Source organism: Rhincodon typus, chromosome 5, assembly GCF_021869965.1.
Source record: "Rhincodon typus isolate 14 chromosome 5, sRhiTyp1.1, whole genome shotgun sequence".
Lineage (NCBI taxonomy): Eukaryota > Metazoa > Chordata > Chondrichthyes > Orectolobiformes > Rhincodontidae > Rhincodon > Rhincodon typus.
In genome coordinates this window covers 83,149,197-83,170,585 of record NC_063336.1, presented here as the reverse complement: position 1 = coordinate 83,170,585, position 21,389 = coordinate 83,149,197, and the positions used below count along the sequence as shown (strand labels likewise).

General features: G+C 39.4%; 1 protein-coding gene across 1 annotated transcript in view; it reads right to left on the bottom strand.

Moving 5' to 3' along the window:
* The window catches only part of galnt2 (UDP-N-acetyl-alpha-D-galactosamine:polypeptide N-acetylgalactosaminyltransferase 2), a gene marked incomplete at its 5' end in the record, with an annotated part of 40,496 nt that overhangs the window by 9,191 nt on the left and 9,916 nt on the right, over positions 1-21,389 (bottom strand). Inside the window, 4 exons of the mRNA XM_048597081.1 lie at positions 4,191-4,274; positions 10,977-11,069; positions 16,340-16,466; positions 19,508-19,611. Coding sequence (XP_048453038.1) covers positions 4,191-4,274; positions 10,977-11,069; positions 16,340-16,466; positions 19,508-19,611 — 408 coding nt within the window. The remainder of the gene's footprint in view (positions 1-4,190; positions 4,275-10,976; positions 11,070-16,339; positions 16,467-19,507; positions 19,612-21,389) is intronic.

The following is a 21,389-nucleotide window of genomic DNA, read 5'->3' as shown; positions in this document are numbered from 1 at the left end:
GGTTTCAATACATAACCAGAATATAATACAAGCCTTAAAAAAAAATTTAAGCTTAGATGTAAAGATTAACTAGCTGTAGAAGATACCTTCTCTTATGCCCAGAACAAGATAGATGGATCACAACCCATAAATTACAAAATGCTGACAGTAGAAGTAATTATATAACGTTAGACTTATAATTAACTTTATAACAGAAGTTAACCTTATAGCAATTAGTTAAAACTAACTGACTTTTTATTTTTACATTATGTAATTGAGATAGTGGGAAAATAAAAAGAGTAACTGAATGTGATAAAAGACAGCACCAAAATACAATGGGTAATAGAGTTTGAGCTGTCCGTACAGATAAACAAGTCTGAGAAAGACACGATGAAGTATAGCCATTGAACTCTTGGAATGTGAATGAATAGGATGCATGGTAAGATCCAAAGACCTAGGGATTACAGTGTCCAGCTAATACCATAAGATCATGGGAACCTGGGGCTGTCCATGGAAGTGCCCATCACTGATTAGAGGTCCCACAGGATTAGGTGTTTGAATTAAGGGAAACAATGATGACTATGTTGTACTTGATTACTGTAACACAAAATGTAAAAGCAGAGGGTGCAACATTGAGCTATCTTCCAAAGCCAGATTCGGGGAATATCATTTGGGCGTCTCTCTGCATAAACCAGTTTCTGCTTGAATAAACATTTTCCACTTGCTTCAATCCTGCCTGCCTCCTGAGTCTTTGTCCCAGGTCAAGAAAAACGCTCCTATATACACACATGAATAGTAGGATGTTGAAGCATTTTCCATCTGGTGCTGGTTCCTCCCCTCCCCCCATATGCTTTTTTAATCTGTTATTTCTTCTTGTACCATTTTCTACACAGGGTGGTGCCGCTACTTATTGTTAAGCTTGTCTCTGCACAGTGTGACCACCCAGCAGGAAGTACATACACTCAGATTTAACTTGGACTTCTTTCTTCCTTTCTTTACATACCAAATGGAAAACAGTAAAGTTCAATGTCCACCATACCAGTGCCAGTCACAATAACTCTTGCTACATATCCTCAAGAGTTAAATGTTGAACACTGATGTTGGCGATTGAGGGTTACCAATCAAACTTTATGTCTTAGAGCAACTGACTTTTCAAGATAAACTTGGATGGATGTAAAGTATAAAAGCATGACTTGTCTTTTGCTTTTAGTGTTTGAGCATCACGTATAAGAAGTGCTTAAGCAAAGAAAAAAGGGACAGTAATGAAGTCTGTCTGTCATAAGTGATTATGGTACACTTTTGAGGGAATGAATAATAATTAGGTAGAGGGACATATTAACCACAGTATAAAAAGATAATGATCAAGATAGTCATCTCTTCAAAAGGAGCCAGGAACAGTTAAGTCGAAGGTTTGTTTGAGGAAAGGAGCTTTGAACTGCGCCACTGCAACTATTTGTGTCAATATATTGCCTTTAAGCTATTTGGGAATAAAAGTCTTATCCATGACATGTATCTTTGATGTAGGTGAAATTTAATGTATATAAAAGAGAATGATTTTCAACAGCTCTTGAGAAGGTTTGAAAGGTATTGAAAACTAAAGCTGCTCTCTCCGTGATAAAAGCAAAATATTGCAGATGCTGGCAATCTGAAACAAAAACAGAAAACGGTGGCAAAACAAAGCAGGACTAGCAGCATGTGTGGAGAGAGAAACGGAGTTAACATTTTGAGTCAGGTATGACTTTTCCAGAACTGCTCTGTATTTTCAGTTAAACTGATATGTTTTATATATCAATAAAACTTCTCTGTATGTAACACTCCAACATTAAGTGCCTCAAACTTACTCAAATGTATTGCTATGAACCAAAAAAGGAAGGTGAATGTTATCTACTAAATTATTCCAGTCTCTCCTATTTCAATTTAGCAGATGCTTACATCAAAGGGTAAACTTTTTCATTTATTTAATTCTGAAGTTGCTTCTTAAATATTCTATTTATTTGAGCAGAAGCAGTTGTGCACTCTATTGGCTCATATCACATTAAAGTCCATTGAATGCAGGAACAAACAAATTCAATTATCTTTTGTGTGCTTGAGTTCTCTGCTCGGTGGTGTGGGATACAGATGGCATTAAGTATGGCATTTATTGCCCATTCACAGTTTCCCCTGAGAAGGTGGTGGTAAGCTGTCTTCTTGAATTGCTGCAGTCCATTTGCTGTAGGTGTATCCACAATGTTGTCAGGAAGGGAATTCCAGGATTTTGACCCATGACAATGAAGGAACAACAATACACTTCCAAGTCAGAATGGTGAGTGGCTTGGAGGGGAACTTGCAAGTGGTGATATTCCCGTATGTGGGGCGGCACGGTGGCTCAGTAGTCAGCACTGCATCCTCACAGCACCAGGGACCCGGGTTTGATTCCACCCTCAGGCGACTGTGTGGAGTTTGCATATTCTCCCTGTGTCTGCGTGGGTTTCCTCCGGGTGCTCCTGTTTCCTCCCTCAGTCCAAAGACGTGCGGGCTAGGTGGATTGGCCATGCTAAATTGCCCATAGTGTTCAGGGATGTGTAGATTAGGTGGGTTATAGGGGGATGCTCTGAGGTTTGGTGTGGACTTGTTGGGCCGAAGGGCCTGTTTCCACAGTGCATGATCTGCCGCCCTTATCCACCTGGATAGAAGTGGTCATAGGTTGGAAAGTGCTGTCTCAGGATCTTCAGTGAATTTCTGCAGTGTATTTTGTAGATAGTACACACTGCTGCTACTGAGCATTGTTGGTGGAAGGAGTGGACGTTTGTGGATGTGGTGCCAATCAAGTAGGCTACTTTGTCCTGGACTGTGTAAAGTTTCTTGAGTGTTGTTGGTGTTGTCATCCAGGCAAGTGGGGAGTATTCCATCACACTCCGCACTTGTGCCTTGTAAATGGTGGACAGGTTTTGGGAAGTTAGGAGGTGAGCTACTTGCTGCAATATTCCTAGCCTCTGGCCTGCTCTTGTAGCCACTGTGTTTATTTGGCAAGTCCAGTGAGTTTTTGGTCAATGGCAATGTCCAGGATGTTGACAGTGGGGGATTCAGTGATAGTAATGCTATTGAAAGTCAAGGGGCAGCGGCTAGATTGTCTCTTATTGGAGGTCATTGTCTGGCATGTCTTGAATTCTTATTTGACACTTTCCAAACCAAGCCTGAATATCATCCAGATCTTGTTGCATTTGAACACCGACTGCTTCAGTATCTGAGGAGTTGGGAATGATGCTAAACATTGTGCAATCATTAGCAAACATCCCCACTTCTGACCTTATGGTGAAGGGAAGGTCATTGATGAAGCAGCTGAAGATGGTTAGGCCTAGCCACTACCCTGAGGAACTCCTGCAGTTATCCTGGAGGTGAGACAACAGATCTCCAACAACCACAACTATGTTCCTATGTGCCAGGCATGACTCCAACTAGTGGAAAGTTTTACCCTTGATTCCCATTGACTTCAGTTTTGCTACTCCTTGATACAACACTCAGTCAAATGCAGCCTTGATGTCAAGGGCTGTCACTCTCACCTCACCTCTGGAATTCAGCATTTTTGTCCATGTTCGAACTAAGACTGTAATGAGGTCAGGGGCTGAGTGGCCCTGGTGGAACCCAAACTGGGCATCACTGAGCAGGTTATTGCTCAGCGAGTTTTGCTTTATAGCAGTGTTGATAACACCTTCAATCACTTTACTGATTGGATGATAATTGGTGGGCTGGGTTTGCCCTGCTTTTTAGGTATAAGGCATACTTGAGCGATTTTCCATATTGTCGAGTAGATGTCAATGATACAGTTAAGGTCTATCATAGTGCTACCCCATTATACCCCATAGTGCTGCACCATACATAGTGGGCAAATCACGTTCACATAAACACCAATAAATAGCGGGCACTGATGTTGGAAAAAGTAACAGGGACTTCTTCAGACAAGATAAAAGTTTGCCTGAAGATCTCTTTGAAGGTCTCTGGAAAGTATATAGGTGTTGCATTACATAAAACCTCAGTCAGGAAACCTGTTCCATAAAATGAGGTTCTAGCTCACTTTTGGAAGTGTTTGGAGAAAGAATTTCCGTGAACAGTGCAGGTTAAATGCTTGAAACTTATTCAGAGCTCGTTATGATACAGAACTGTAGCAAACAACAGGGACAAATAGTTTACAGTGCCAGGGATAAGAGTTATTCAGAACTGAATGCATAACCTACCTTAGCTCAGGATAAACATTTTCCAAGTACCACTTAAATGGTTTACAGGCCAATTTCTTCTTCAGTTCTAACCTGCTCTGAATACTGGAAATAAATGAAAACATTTATTTAGCACCTTTCACATCCTCAGGAAACCCTTAAGTGCTTTACAGTCAATTAAATACTTTTAAAGTTCAATCACATTGTAATGTAGGAAACATATCAGTCAAGTTGTGTGGTGAAAACTTCCACAAACAATAAGATAATCATCCGATAATCTACTTTAATGATGTTCATTCAGGAAGAAATACAGTTTAGGACACCAGGGATAATTTTTGATCATCTTGAAATAATGCCAGGTGGATCTTTTCCATCCAAAGGGAGCAAATAGGGCCTCAGTTTAGCATCTCTTTTGCAGTATTTTCTCAGTACTATACTGCAAAGTCAAATTTAAAAAGTCATCATTAAATAACAAAGGAAGATGTAATTCCAAAGTGCAGTTCAGTATTCTCCTTCAATAGCTCAAGCTTGCAAGTTATTTGGACCTTTGAAACAGATCATACAGACAAATTAAAATTGAAATGGTTTATAAAACCCTGAACAGTGTTGGCCAGCTAAGGTACATTGAACCTCCATTCTTTTGTTTGCCTCAAGACTGGATTTATTGTAGACTACTTAACGGAGATGGATTGCTATGATTAACCAACAACTTTGTGAAATCTTTTCCTTGTTCATGGGATCTCTGCTTCAACGTGCTTTCTTTCCATCATTGTTTTCAAGATCACTTTAATGAGATAACTCATTAAGTGAATAGTTCTAAAATGATTGCACTGCATTGCTTTAGGTTTCTTAGGTAATTTAACAAATAACAAATGCCTCAAGTCACTTGGAACACCTACAGTTTGCCTAAATATAAAAATAACACATATGAAGTAAAGACTGGTGAGACACTGTCTGGATTTAGATCTGAGTAGGAAAAAGGGATGGTATTTAAGGGATGGTACTTAATCTAAGAACAATCTTCAATAAATATCTAAAATTAGACAAGAACATTTATATCTGCTTCATTGCCTATCTGATAGTGTTAATCAGAACATAGTAGACGTGGCTGAAATGCAACAATGACATAAAGATGAGATTTATACAGAGCCTATATTGAGAACAAATAGTGAACATTAAGCTGGGAGAGGTACAATTAGATCTATTTCAAAAAGTGAAGAGAGGTGTCTGACAAGGCTGTGCACAATCATCAAAAATTCAATGTATACACAGAGATAAGTATTGAAAGAATTAGATACAGTCCTGGGGTATAAATGGAGGCAAAAATGTAGCAAATATGCTAACAACACAGCAGTAAAGTGCAGAATCAAAAGAGGCCCAACAAAATATTGTAGATCAAGTAAAATCTCAAAGTTTAGAATATACATCAAATATGAAAGAAAAAGACAAAACAATACCAGTTTGAAGGATTACATTAGAAAAAGCTAGAATAGAAATAGAGGTGGATGGCATCACACCAGCACAAGCAGATAAGTTTACTTCTTACAACAAATGATAATAGAAGATGTGATGCAGGAGTTAGAAGAAGAAAACAGATGGCCAGACATTATTTCATGAAGTTTAACGTTTTATTTACAACAAAGATGACTCAAGCTTGTCACAAGGAAGAAAACTCAAAGATAGTACAGTCAGTTTTGCTATAAAGCATGTTCCGGCTATAACATGACTGATGAATGAGGGAACATTATTTCTAAAAAGCGAACTTGTGTTGGCTGTAACACGATTTCTTTGGTGCACAGAGGAGTATGCGTCGACATCACATGGTCGTTTTGCAGGCTTTGTCCTGAGCATGTGCAATGTCAGTGCTGAAAGAGTCTCTGCACTGGCCTCACATGATCGTTTCGCAGGCTTTATCCTGAATACGCGCAATGTTAGCGCCAAAAGATTCTCTGCACCGGCATCATGTGATCATTTTGCAGACTTTGTCATGAAGCGCTTTCTGAGAGTGGTACAATACTCCATGATTTTTGGGGTTTTTTTGCAAATTCTGCCGTATTATCCACAAAGATGCGAGGACAAAGTGATAAGAACGTTAGCAATAAGCATCCTGGTGATAAAATTGTGGGTAGTGAGCATAAAAGAAAGGCTATAACACTGGAAGAGAAGCTAGATGATCTAAAGGGCGGCACGGTGGCACAGTAGTTAGCACTGCTGCCTCACAGCGCCAAGGACCTGGGTTTGATTCCAGCCTCGGGCGACTGTGTGGAGTTTGCACATTCTCCCCATGTCTGCGTGGGTTTCCTCCGGGTGCTCTGGTTTCCTCCCACAGTCCAAAGATGTGCAGGTTAGATGGATTGGCCATGCTAAATTGCCCGTAGTGTTCAGGGAGGTGTAGATTACGTGGGTTATAGGGGGATGGGTCTGGGTGGGATGCTCTGAGGTTCGGTGTGGATTTCTTGGGCCGAAGGGCCTGTTGCCACACTGTAGGGATTCTATGATTCTAAAGTGTTTTGAGCGCAATGAGAGAACATGTGATATAGTTCACATAACAGGAATAAAGGAGACAACGCAGAGAAGACTAAAGTAAGCCGCATTGCTATAACAAGTCAGAGTGTAAACAAATCTGTGAGGTCACAGACAAAGGAACTTGAGGAGATGGAGCGGCTTCTAAGTTTGTGGATAGAAGGTCAAACAAAAAAGTGATCTGGGACCACCTTTCTCACCAAAAAAGAGAAAGCCTTATCAATTTATGAAGATCTAACAAAAAAAAGCTGACAATCCTGCAGATTCGTCTGCCTTGTGTGTGAGCAGTGCCTGGTTTGCTGGTTTTAAGAATTGCTATGCTTTTCATAACATAAAGTTATGTGGCGAAGCAGACAAGGAGTACGCGATGGCATTTCCTCCAGTAGTAAAAAAATTAATTGACAACGAAGGCTACAACGTAGATCAAATTTTCAATATGGATGAGACAGGTTTATACTGGAGTGAATGCCATCAGGAACTTACATTTCTACAAATGAAGCACACGCTCCAGGCTTTAAGGTGGCAAAGGATCACATGACTGTGCTGCTGGGTGCCAATGCCTTCTTTCATGGAATAGGATCTTATTTGGCACCCTATGAACAGCTTCTTCATGAAAGAAGAAAAAGGGCAAAGCAGCAAAATCTGAATGTCATTTTTAAGCCAACCCCCAAGAAACAGTCAGAAGACAATGAACCACAGCCATCCACTTCTGGATTTACTATTTTTCGCCCTAACCCTGCAACTAAAACTGCACCTGAAGGTGATGATGATGATGATGATGATGATGACGACGACCTTCAACCCCTGCATTAACAACAGAGCAATCTCAAAACCTCCTCTCCCATCAAGTCATCTTGACATTCTTTCCAAGGTAAGGTGTTAAATTTACTTTCATTTCATTATTACATATGAATTAAACATTTATTCAAACGGTGTTATCCTTTGTGTTCGGCTTTTGAGTCATTTTTTTGGTGGTCTGTCCTTAACCCCGCTTTTCCTATAGGCCCCATTATTTCTATAGCATGATTTTCTATAACATATTTATTGCGTAGGAATGCAACTATCGCGTTATAGCAGAATCGACTGTACACTCCATTCACTTTCCTGAATGCCTCAGAAATCTAGACAATGAGCAAAGATATATGGAAAATACAGAGACCTCTGAAATATGGATGCTAAGAAGCGAGCTAAAAATTTCATATACAGATCATAAGATAATCAAAGAAGTACCTGAATTTGCAAGAGACAAAAATAAACTCCTACAAAGCGACATCAGGAAATGAAAATGTCAGTTTTTCAGCCATTTGTTTAGAATTGAAAAGCCAGAGAGATCTCTTCTAAAGGGCCAAGAAGAGGACAGAAGAGAAAGAGGTCAGCCGTTGCAGTTAGATGATGTCTGTCACAGAGAGGGTGTAGGTGAGCTACACTGAATATGCAAAGATGGCACAAGATAGATGAGCATGGCAGCAGATCTTTTGTCAAGAATAGCTACAAGCAGCAGCAATTGATGGGATGCCTTTGTAACTAACAAGGTCAGCATTTATTGCCTATCCCTAATTACCCTTGTGTTACCTCAGTTAACATTCATACTTACGGTGTTATGGAGGACGGAAAAATCAGTGGTGAAGCAGTTGAAGATGGTTGGGTCAAGGGCACAATATCTTGGGCTGAGAATATCTGCCTTCAATAATCATCTTCTTTTGTTAAGTATTGCTTCAGCCAGCATATAATTTCCTGCTCAGTTTCAGTTTTTGTATAATTCAGCCTTGATATTAAGGGCAGTCAACTCCTGCCTCACATCTAAAATTTACTCGTTTGTCCATGTTTGGACCAAAGCAATCATGAAGTATGGAGCAGAGTAGTCCTGGCAGAACAAACTGAACATCAGTTAATACCATCTATAATTCAGACGATCACTGAGAGTAGACTAAGGGGGTGGTAATCAGCTGGAATGGACTTGCCCACTACTGGTTGACAGCAGTCTACTGTGTATTGACTACTGTGTTGTAGCTGTGCTGGAACAGTGTGGCTAACGGCATGGCTAGTTCTGAGCACAAGATTTCAGGGGTCCTGTGAAGATGTGGTCAGGGCCCATGCCTCAACCTTATTGCGTGTACTCAACCTTTTCTCAATATCACAAGAAGTGAACTGAATTGATTAAAATCAGGAATCTGTGATCAGCTTTTCCTCTATCTTTCTTAGCAGTTGCAAGGGCCTTCAAAGCCCTTGCACACAGCAGCTTCTGGAACCAGAAGTCAATGCTGAAATTGGTGCGGAATATCGGAATGACTGCACGTGTGCAGCATTGTCTGTGATAGTGGAAACTTAAGGAAGGGGATAAGATGGATCATGCGCTTAGAAAATCTAGCTGAAAATGGTTGCAAGTGCATCAGTCTCGTCCTTTGTATTGACCTATTGGGTTTCTCCATCTTTAAATATGGACGTGTTTGTGGAACCTTCTCTTCCCATTATTTGTCCGCCACCATTCATGAACAGATATAGTAGAACTACAGAGCTCTGGTCTGATCTGCAGATTATGCAATCACTTTAACTCTATTAATTGCCCATGTCTTATGCTGCTATAGGGAGTCTGGTGTTGTAAGTTTACCAGGTTAGCACCTCATTTTAAGGCTCCTACCTTACCCTTTATTGATTCAGGACTCTCTAATTTGACAGTAATGGTAGAGTGAGAGATATGCCAAACAATACATTCTGCTACTGCCAATCACCCACAGCACCTCATGAATGCATGGTTTTGCACTGCAAGTTCTGTTCTCAAGTAATCCCACGTAGGACTGTGGTACAGCTACATAAGATGGAGGAGGGTATTCTCAATGAAAAGATGGGACTTTGATCTCCACTTGAAGGTGCAGTGGTCACTCCTATCAATTCTGTCATGGACAGATAAATTTGCAAGAGATAAACTGGTGAGGACAACGTCAAGTAGCTTTCTCCCTCAGGTTGGTTTTTTTCACTACCTGCTCCAGGCCCAGTCCGGCTGACACGCTGTTCAAGACTCAGTAAGCTCGGTCAGTAGTGGTGCTATCCAACCACCCTTGATGATAGACGATGAAGTTCCTCGTCCAAACAAGAGGGAGTTCTTATTCATCGGTTGAGGGAAGGCAGAAAGTGATAGTCAGCTTCCTTATCTATGTTTGAACTGATGTTGACAGGCTTCATGGAATCCAGTGTCAAGAGTGTAAAGTATAATTTGGTGGTTTTAACTATGTCAAATTATTGTTTGACTAATTCATAGGACAGCTTTCCCAATTTTGGCACAAGTTCTCAGACATTAGTATGAGAAACTTTGCAAGGCCAACTGGATTGGATATGCGTTTGTTGCTTCTGGTGCCCAGGTCAATACCAGATGGCCTGTCTGGCTTACTCTGATTTGACTTTTCTCATAGTGCTTTGATAGGCCATTTCCGAGATAGATAGGAGTCACCATGTTGCTGTGGGTCTCATGTATGGGGCAGGTTTCCTTCCCTAAAGGGGAATTACTGAACAAGATTACTGCTATGAAAACTGAAAGAACTGCGGATGCTGTGATCAGGAACAAAAACAAAGTTGCTAGAAAAGCTCAGCAGGTCTGGCAGCATCTGTGAAGGAAGAAACAGAGTCAACGTTTCGGTTGTTCAAGATTACTGCTATAATGCACAACCACAAGGATGGCAGAAGGAGAACTAGACGGATCATGTTTTTCTCTTATCTAGTAATTCCTGCGTACATGAGCCATGACACTGTCGGCTGGGAAATCTTCTGGGTTATGACTTCTCTTGATTTATGATGATCTGTTTTGTTTCTCCTACACTTTTCCCCTCCTCCTCATTAATCTTGTTAAACTGTTATTTTGTCTGGTGAGTGACTCTACAACAAAGGGTACAACCTTAAAATTTGAGCTAGGTTGTTCAGGAATGGTGTCAGAAAATACTTCTTCACAGTGAAAATCTAGAATATTTCCCCCAGAAAAGCCATTAAAACTGATGGCCACTTGAAAATTTCAAAACTGGATAAGCACACAATAGCAGCTTAGCACTCAGTACCACTGGCACAAACTACAACTTATGACAGAATCAACACAATGAAGCACTTGTATTTACCTCTCAAGAGAGTCCTGAGCAAATCAATTTGTAAAATGTATGTGTAAATATATGTGGGTTAAGGATTCAAGTGGAGTCAACTCTGAACTAAGTTACATAAACATTGCCTATACTGCATCTTTCAATGGAGCAGAGCAAAAGATATGCAATAAACACAAATTAACATGAGATGAATGTTACTTACTTGCCGAATGGCACATTTCGAGCTGAAGGCACTGCTGCATAATAGAAATTTTTGAATTCATCCATCCAAACTTCTGCTGCCCTGCGTGTATTTCTTTTGGAAAATATTAAAACATTTCTTTTTTAATATTTCCTGCCAAGTGTCTAAAAGATAATTAACTTAATAAAAATTAACTCTTAAAGGAACAGCATTTCATTAAAGAGATTCAGATTACATTCATGAAACCATTGAAAGGTATTACTGAAAATATGATGCGCTGGAACAGTATTAATTGTTTACTGTGCAGTACTTTCAAATCAGTACAATAATACTACAGAGGCAGAAAAGTTGGATTGGTGCATACATCAGACCACAGAAATAGGGGTCATACAGCACAGAAACAGACCCTTCAGTCCAACCTGTACATGCCGAACATAATCCCAAACTAAACTAGTCCCACCTGCCTGCTCCTGGCCCATAACCCTCCAAACCTTTCCAATTCATTTATCTATCCAAATGGCTTTTAAATGTTGTAATTGTGTCCACATCCACCACTTCATCAGGAAGTTCATTCCACACGCAAATCACTCTCTATGTAAAAAATTTGCCTCTTATGTGTTTTTAAAATCTCTCTCCTCTCACCTATAAAATGTGCCCCCTTGTCTTGATATTCCCCATCTTAGGTAAAAGACAAACACTATCAACTCTATCTATACCTCTCATTATTTTATAAACTTCTTTCAGGTCACCTCTCAACCTCCTACACTCCAGTGAAAAAAGTCTCAGCCTATCCAGACCTTCCTTATAAATCAAACCTTCCATTCCCAGCAATATCCTGGTGAATCTCTTCTGAACCCTCTCCAGCTTGATAATATTCTTCCTATAATAGGGCAACCAGAACTAGTTACATGACTCCAGAAGAGGCCTCACCAATGTCCTGTACAACCTCAACATAACATCCCAAATCCAATACTCATAGGACTGAGCAATGAAGGCAAATGTGCCAAATGCCTTTTTAACCATCCTGTCTGTATGTGAGGTAAACATTAAAGAATTATGTACCTGCACCCCTTGGTCCCTCTGTTCTACAACACTACCCAAGGCCCTACCATTAATTACCATTAATTGTATAAATCCTACCCTTGTTTTTTTGTACTAACATGCAATACCTTGCATTTATCCAGATTGAACTCAATCTGCCATTTTTCAGCCCAGTGACCCATTTGATCAAGATCCCTTTGTAATCTTAGAAAACTTTCTTCACCATCTACAATGCCACCAACGTTGGTGTCATCCACAAATTTACTAACCATGCCGTTTATATTCTCATCCAAATCATTTATATAGATGTCAAACAAAAGAAGACCCAGAACCAATCCCTGTGGAACACCGCTGGTCACAGGCCTCCAGTCCGAAAAGCAACCTTCCACCATTACTCTCTGTCTCCTGCCATCAAGCCAGTTGTGTATCCAGTTGGTAAGCTCACCCTGAATTCCATGTGGTCCAGCTTTACTAATTAGAATGCCATGTGGAACCTTGTCAAAGGCTTTACTAAAATCCAAATAAACAGTCTACTGCACTGCCATCAATCCTTTTGGTAATTTCCTCAAAAAACTCAATCAAGTTTGTGGGACATGATTTTCTTCACACAAAACCATGCCAACTATCCCTAAGCAATTTTTGTCTCTCTAAATGTCTGTAAATCCTATCTTTTTTAATCAACTCCAATAATTTACCCACAACTGAAGTCAGTGTCACAGGTCTATAGTTCCCCAGTTCCTCATTACAATATTTCTTAAACAAAGGTACAATATTACCCACCCTTGGGTCATCAGGCACCTCACCCGTAGTTATAGATGATGCAAACATTGTTGCACGGGATCTCGTAATTTCCTCCCTTACTTCCCACAACATTCTGGGATACATTAGATCAAGTCCCAGAGATTTATCCACTTTTATATTCTCTAAGACCTCCTGAACTTCCTCTTCTGTAATGTGAACTGTTTTTAAAACATCAAAGTTTATTTCTCTGCATTCTCTCGACTCCATTTCTTCCTCCACAGTAAAAACTGACACAAAATATTCATTTAGTATCTCTACCGTCTCCTGAGGTTCAACATAAAGACAACTTCCTTGATCTTAAACGGGCCCAATCCTCTCTGTAGTTACCCTCTTGTTCTTAGTGTATTTGTAGAATGTCTTTGGATTATCCTTAACCTTATCTGCCAACGCTATCTCAAAGCACCTCTTTGCCTTCCTGATTTCTCTCTTAAGAACGCCCCTAAATTCTTTATATTGTTTAAGAGATTCAATTGAACCAAGTTGTCTGGATCTAAAAAAAATTCTCATTTATTCTTGACTAGAACCCCTATATCTTTATTCATCCATTGTTTCTTAATCTTACCAGCTTTACCATTCACTCCAACAGAAACAAAATGTCTGTGAACTCTTGTCATCGCACTTTTAAACATGTCTCACTTGTCAGACGCCCTTTAGCTGCGAACAGTCTACTCCAATCAACTTTTGAAAGTTCTTGTCTCATACCATTAAAATTTGCCTTTTCCATTGAAAAACTTTAACTCTTATGTAAGGATTATCCTTTTCCATATCCATGTTGAAACTCATAGAATTATGATCACTAGGCCCAAAGTGTTCCCCCACTTTTATTTCAGTCACCTACCCTGCCTTATTGCCCAAAAGAGGGTCTAGTTTTGTTCCTTCTCTAGTAGAAGCATCCACATATTGATAAAGAAAATTTTCTTGAGCACATTTGATAAATTCTTCATCATCCAAACCTTTAACATTATGGTAATCCCAGTTAATGTTTGGAAAATTAAAATTCCTCATTATTACAACTTTATTATGCTTACATATATCCGAGATCTCTCTACATATTTGTTTCTCAATTTCTGTCTTACAATTGGGGGACCTATAGTACAATCCCATCAAAGTGATCTTTCTTTTCTTATTTGTAATTTCTACCCATATATTTTCACTGGACGATTTTTCAGAAATATCTTCCCTAGTTACAGCAATAACATATTCCTTAATCAAAAACGCCACACCCCCTCCTTTCTTGCCTCCTTTTCTATCCTTCCTACAGCATCCAGGAACATTGAGCTGCCAGTCTTGTCCATCTCTTAGCCAGGTTTCTGTAATAGCTACAACATCCCAATTCCATGCTTTTAAACATGCCCTGAGTTCATCAGCCTTACCTGTAAGACCCCTTGCATTGAAATAATGCAATTTAGTTCTTCAGATGTGCTCTTCTCACATTCAGAACCTACCCCATCAATCCTTCCATTTACACTGCTACTCAGAATTCCTCTAGTTGCCTCCCTTAAAGTCTCCCTTAATAAAACGAGCAAATCTCCCTGCTAAGATAGTGGTCTCTTTCCAATTTAGGTAAGACCCATCCATTTTGAACAGGTCTTTTCTATCCCAAAAGACATTCCAATTTTGCAAAACCTGAATCCCTGAACAATACACCAGCTCTTCAGCCATTGATTTATCTCCTTTAACCTTTTGCTCCTTTCCTCGTTTGAATTTGACTTTGAGAGTAAAGCAGAAATTACTACTTTTAAGGTCTTCTTTTTAATCTTCTACCTAATCCCTTAAATTCACTCTGTACTGCTTCAATCTTTTGTCTAAAGTGTCAGTTCTACTAAAGTGTACAATAATTCCTGGCTTCTCAATCTCACCTTTAACAATATGTTTGAAACGTTTAGAAACATCCTTAATCATAGCACCAGGAAAGCAACAATCCATCCTAAATTTACGCTCACTGCCATAGAATTGCCTGTTTCTGTACTGACAGGACAGTCCCCTATAACAATAATTCTATTAAATCTTGTCAAACGCTGCCTAACATAAGAATCGTTCCAAGTGTCCAACAACTGGCCCTTCAATTTTCCTCATACAGATTATCCCCTTCAACTGTTCCAAAAACTGAATATCTATTTGATAGAGAAATAGCCACTGGAGACTTCTGAAGTAACTTCTTACCTTTCCTGACAGTCACCCATCTATCTGACTGATCCTGTTGGGTAATAACTTTTCTAAATCTACTAGCCATCTCACCATGTACCTTATACATTGCCTTAATAAAATTAAGCCTAAAAAAATGTTACAGTAACACCTTATATATAAAATAAACAACCTTTCATTATCTAAGGAAAATAAAGTTAAAATAGAAAAAAAACTATATCAAACAAATAAAAATTAAATAAAATCAACCACTTAGCTGATTAACTGAATAAAAATGATTCCTTTTCAATAAGTTCCCCGAAGAAGGAAAAAACCTTCTCCGGAGCTGACCACATATGGGATTCTCCGGAACAAAAAAAAACTCCTTATTTTAAAAAAATGTTTGATTTTGTTCAAAAAAAGTCCTCTAAAATACATATAGACTTTTTAAAATTTCTGAATTAAGAATAAAAAAAACTCAGCCGTTCACTGTAGACCCTTAAAAAGTTTTTTTAAAGAAGACTGTTTGAAAAAAAATTCCAACTTCTTTTGTTTTTTCTAATGTTAATAAAACAAAATGGAAAAAAAACTTATATTAGTAAACTATAATGTAAAACAGTAAAAAATATATAATAAATCTTTAACTAAGCCTGCAATCCCAGGAGCAACTTCAAGATCCACGCTGCTCCTTTCTCTTAATTTCCTCCTGACAGGACCTCAGATTAAAGTCCCTGTGGACCGTCAGCTTAGACCTTTGTGCGTGAGGCTGTGTGTGGCACTTCAATCCATGACCACGGTCATTCAGCCCCTCATGCCTGCACTGTCATTCAGCTCATTGTTCAGATGCACCTGTGCTCAACTTTGCCGTTGTCCCATAGGATTGGTACTCTTACTTAACATAAATATATCGATTGCTGTCTTGAAATGTAGGACTGAAAGAAAAAGAAATCTCAGAATAGTTAAAGCACAGAGGAAGAAAGATTATTAGTCTCAAATGATGCTGACTCACTGCACACCTTCTAGTCTGCTTCACAGCAATACTGACTCCCTGCACACTCCTCCCAGTCTGCATCACAGTCATGCTGATTGCTGCACACGCTTCCCAGATTGTTTCACAGCAATGCTGACTTGTTGCACATTCCTCTCAGTCCACTTCACAGGGATGATCACTTGCTATAGACTCCCGCCAATCCACTTCACAGTGATTTTGATTCACTGCACACTATCGACAGTCTGCTTCACAGCAAAGTTGACTCGCTGCATATCCCAATCTGGGATATGGAAGAAACCAGAATTGGAGCAATGTAGAGATCTCCAGGGGTTGCAGTAGTGGAAGAGGTTGCAGATGTGGGGAGTGGGACAAACCATGGAAAGGACTGAAAACAAGGCTGCAAACTTTAATTATCAGAAATATTTACCTTGCAAAAACAGTACCGCTGCCTCCTGGAAATGTATAGGGATGCTGCTTGCGGAATACATGACCTACCCGACTACAGGGAATGATTTCAAGGATGCCCCCACATTGCCACACCCGAAAAGAAATTTCTGAAAGATATGATGTTGGTAAGATACATATAACTAAAATAGATAGTCAAAATTTTCTTGCTTACCATTATCCATGCCCATTCCAATTTTTTTCCTTTAGTTCTGCACTAACAGGGGAAAAGAAAAGGGGCCAATGGCAATATCACAAATGTTCCTAACAATGGGGAAAACTTGGTTCAAAAAATCATGGTTGACTCAATATTTAAGATCCTGTATAAATGGCAAAAATGTCCAGGAAAACATATCAAGAGCGATTCTTCTGATTATTGCTTAAACATTGTGGTTTGGTCAAGAGGCAACACCTTGTGTAATTCTCTGCTGACTATTATGGTGAAGAGGATCGAGTCCACTATAGACTCATAGACTGGTTAAAACACAGAAGGAGGCTGTTTAGCTCATCATGTCTGTGCTATTCTTTGAAAGTGCAATTCAGCTACTCCCATGTAAACTCCACATGGACGGTCACCCAAGACTGGAATTAAACTCGTGTCTCTGGCGTTGAGAGGCAGCAGTGCTAACCACTGAGCCACTGTGCTGCCCTTTGAACCACTGTGCAGCCTTCACCCATCACTTGTGTGCATATCTTAATAGGCTCCCTACCTGACAAACATGTTTTCAAATCGCTCCATGACATCTTCTCCCCTCCCTGTTTCTGTAACCTCCAGCAAACTGAGGGCCCTTTTGGATATCTGCAACTCTCCAATTTTGACCACTTGCACATTGACAATTATCACTGAGTTACTAACGTGGCCAGGCTTTTAGCAAACCAGGCTTTAAGTTCTGGAATTCTTGTCTTAAACTTTTCTCATAGATCTTCCATTTTTATCTCTCAGATAATTATCCAATAACCTTTTAAAAGCTAAGATCGAATCCACTTCTAACAGACTCTCAGGTAGCGCATTCCAGATCCTAAACATGTGCTGCATAAAAAATGCTCATGTTGACTCTGGTTTTTTTTGTGATTCACCTTAAAACATAACTTTGTTTCTGAACCTTTTCTTCCCCAGTGAGAACAGTTTCTCTCTGTCGATATCCTTTACGATTTTACAGCTTTATGGGTCCAGAACCTCATTTGAAGGGCGGTAGCCTTCAAAATGACCACTGGTATTCCAGCCCTTAGACTTTGTTCACATCAATAACAACTTGTATTTATATTGCACATTTACAAGTGAAAAACATCTGAAGACAACTTACAGATGTCTTACCAAACAAAACTGGACACTGAGCCAATTGATATTAACACAACCATGAAAGCATATTTTAAAGGGGGACGGGAAAGAAAAATGGAGAAGTTTAAGACAAGAATTCCAGAACTTAAAGCCTGGTTTGCTAAAAGCCTGGCCATGTTAGTAACTCAATGATAATTGTCGATGTGCAATTGGTCAAAATTGGAGAGTTGCAGATATCCAAAAGGGCCCTCAGTTTGCTGGAGGTTACAGAAACAGGGAGGGGAGAAGATGTCATGGAGCGATTTGAAAATATGTTTGTCAGGTAGGGAGCCTATTAAGATATGCACACAAGTGATGGGTGAAGGCTGCACAGTGGTTCAAAGGGCAGCACAGTGGCTCAGTGGTTAGCACTGCTGCCTCTCAACGTCAGGGACACGAGTTTAATTCCAGTCTTGGGTGACCGTCCACGTGGAGTTTACATTGAAGTGCTCCGGTTTCTTCCCACAGTCCAAAGATGTGCAGGTTAGAGCAATTAGCTATGCTAAATTGCCTGTTGTATGCAGGGATGTGCAGGCTAGGTGGATTAGCCATGGGAAATACGGGGATAAGGTGTGAGTCTGGGCCTGGGTTGGATGCTTTTCGGAGGGCCAGTGTGGACTTGATGGTCTGAATGGCCTCTTTCTGCACAGTAGGGATTCTACAACTCTAGGTGAGTGTGACTTGTTGTCTGTATCTTAATTCACATTAAATATTTTAAATTTAGGAGGTGGAAAATAGGAAAAGCTATCAGAATTCTTTATAGAACCCTATAATATTCCATCACACAAGGTGGACGTTAACTCTCCAGGACACTATTGACAACAAATTAATAGAACAACAGAACACACTCTGTCACCCCTGCCTCTGCTTAATTAGATACAGTTACTATACCATATATATAATTTACAACTGAAGAGATTTAACTTCCTTACAGGAATAGCAACACAACTTTAATCTTTCCCTGCAAGGTCACTGACTTCCTGATGGAGACGCACACTTGGACATCACTCATTCTGGAGGGGATAGTGCACTTGATAACATAAACAAAGACAGGTAAGCTTTGTAATAAATCTCATGCACAAACTGAAGTAATTTCTAATAAAATTCAAAAGGAAGTTAATTATACTTTATGCAATATGATCATAACAAACTGACCTCTATTAACTATCAACTGCCTTAAGGCGTCTCCAAATCAATTCTATAATGGTGCCAAGACTCTTTGGAGAAGCTCACAATAGTCAAAACCCTAAACTCATTTGGTGTAACAAGGGAAAAACATTTGGCTCATCAAAGTGAATCCTCCACTTGAGACATTGACTTACTTCACTGTTAGTTCTAAGAGTACCTCACAAGAGAAAATATATCCCTTGCGGTCACCTACCAATACAAGTTCATCAGCCATCTGAACAATAAGGAAACCTTGTTAAGTCTAGCTTGATGTTAACTAGCAGAATACAGTGGGTGGGCTGGTGTGGTTGCTTATGGTCAGTTGGAATTAAAAGGTCCACAGGCACAATCAGTAAGCAAGACTTAACACCAATTTGCTGCCGCTGCTGAAAATGGTCAAGCAGAGAATCATTTTAATGTACTTATTCACATACGAAATGACAACCCTAGACATTACAGTACACATCTCAACAAAATATCCTTTTAGAGCTCAGAGTTCATGTGCTGTGAAATGAAGTTATCCCAGACATAAGTTGGCAAACCACGAAGCAAATTTAGTCTGTTGCACTTGTTACATATTAGTTAAATTTGTATGTTTAAAGTACCACATGTTATGCTTTACAATTTCACTCATCCTTTGACACAATGATTACTGCAGTCACTTACCTAAGTTTTCTCCACCCCAGACATCCATCATCATGTCATATTTACCAAGCTCTTCAAAGTAACCTTTATCCATCACAAAGAGACCCCCAGCTATCATGGGTGTTCTAAGAAGAATACATTAGGATGCATTATATGTTTATTTTATAAGTTGTATAAAACAAAATACATTATACACTTTTGAAAGGTCATTAATTATGTAGCTGAAAAGGAAAAAAATTGCAGGGCTGCCATGAAAAGTGACAGTCTAATTGGACTGCCCTTTCAATGAGCTGGCATTGGCATGAGAAACCAAATAGCCTCTTTCCACATTCTGTGATTCTACCAATTGTAGCCTTGCCCCCAATTCCTTAAACAATACCCTTCTGAAGTGAAAAATACAGAAATTGTACCACTGCCTACCAACAAAGTGCTAAAAGCTGCAGTCTAAACAAAATAAATCCACTAATAATATAGCAATTTATTTGCTACTATAGCTTTGGTACAACTGGGCACTTCTGTCACCATTAAGAGTCTCAAATTTTTCTCAGCCATTAATAGCACACATAAAAATAAACCATTGCATACATAGCTGATCAACACATATCGAACTCCACTTAATGGCTCTCACCCACTTCAGCCCCACAACTATTAACCCTTTCTGTCCTGACCATAAAACTATGCAATTGACAGAGGCTGGCAGCCACCAAGTAAGTGCAATTAAGAAATGAAGCTAAGAGTCATAAGAAGATCTCTAAGATGATTGTGTATCCCTGCATGTGAAGTGACCTGGGAGGAGAAGGCAAGTCAACACCCCAAAGTTAAATCTTTAAGGGCTAAAGAGGATTCTGAGTTGGTCAGAGATCAGCCATGATAGTATGGTGGGGCTGATTGTTGATGGATGCCAATCTCAGTGGATGAAGGGTTGAGGACGACCATGTCCACTGAGCATTCAAGGACATTAAAATGGAGACCCAGTGAAACAAGCAGCACCAACCATATAACTGCCAGTTTTTGTATTGCAATATCACTACTGTGATTTCTACCCCACAGATCTCAAAGCTAAGCTCTAAAAAAGAGCCTCTATAGAGGTTTGACAGAGGTATTCTGGTGTCAAGAATTTCCATAGAGTAAACAGTATGCTCCAATAACACCTCAGAAGGGAATGGTTTCGAAGCACTCCAATCTAGGCTGGCACCAGTGCTGTTCTCAAGAACTGCTGCAGTGCCAAAGATATCTTTCAAATGAATTATTAAGTCAAAGCTCCACCTGCCTGTAAGATGGATGTAAGAGATCATGATATTATTCAAAGAGGAGCTGGAGAATTCTTGTGTCCAAGCCAACAATTTCCCCTCAACCAACTCCATCTAAATTAAATCAAATACTCATTCATCCTATTTGCTGTGCATCGGTTCTAGCTGTGCAAACTCACAGCCATGTTGTACTTTAGTAGTAATAAGTCTGGGAAATTCAAAGATTGTGAAAAATGCTAAATTAATACAAGCTTAGTTTTTTAAACCAACCCTGAAATGACAAATAATTTTGGGATTCAATCAAGTTATTGAGAGAAATTAATTCTGAAGTACTCAAGATATTTACATTAATTGCAATCACTCAAAGAAAGCATCTCTAGTTCAAAGTAGCTTCATAAATCAGAACCTCAACAGAAACTAAGTAAAAGCTATGTTAGGCTATAATACCAAGACTAAAACTGGTTGTCTAACATGGCAATTCTTTGTAAATGTGTTTTTAATCTGCAACCACATACAAAGAATGCTTAATGCCCATTTTATCCATTAGACTTTGTCAGAACTTAGATATCATATTTGATATGCAAAAACTGCCTGACAATTGGTTGAGGGATAAATAAAGAGCCCATAAAGCTCTTGATACAGAGGGGAAGCAT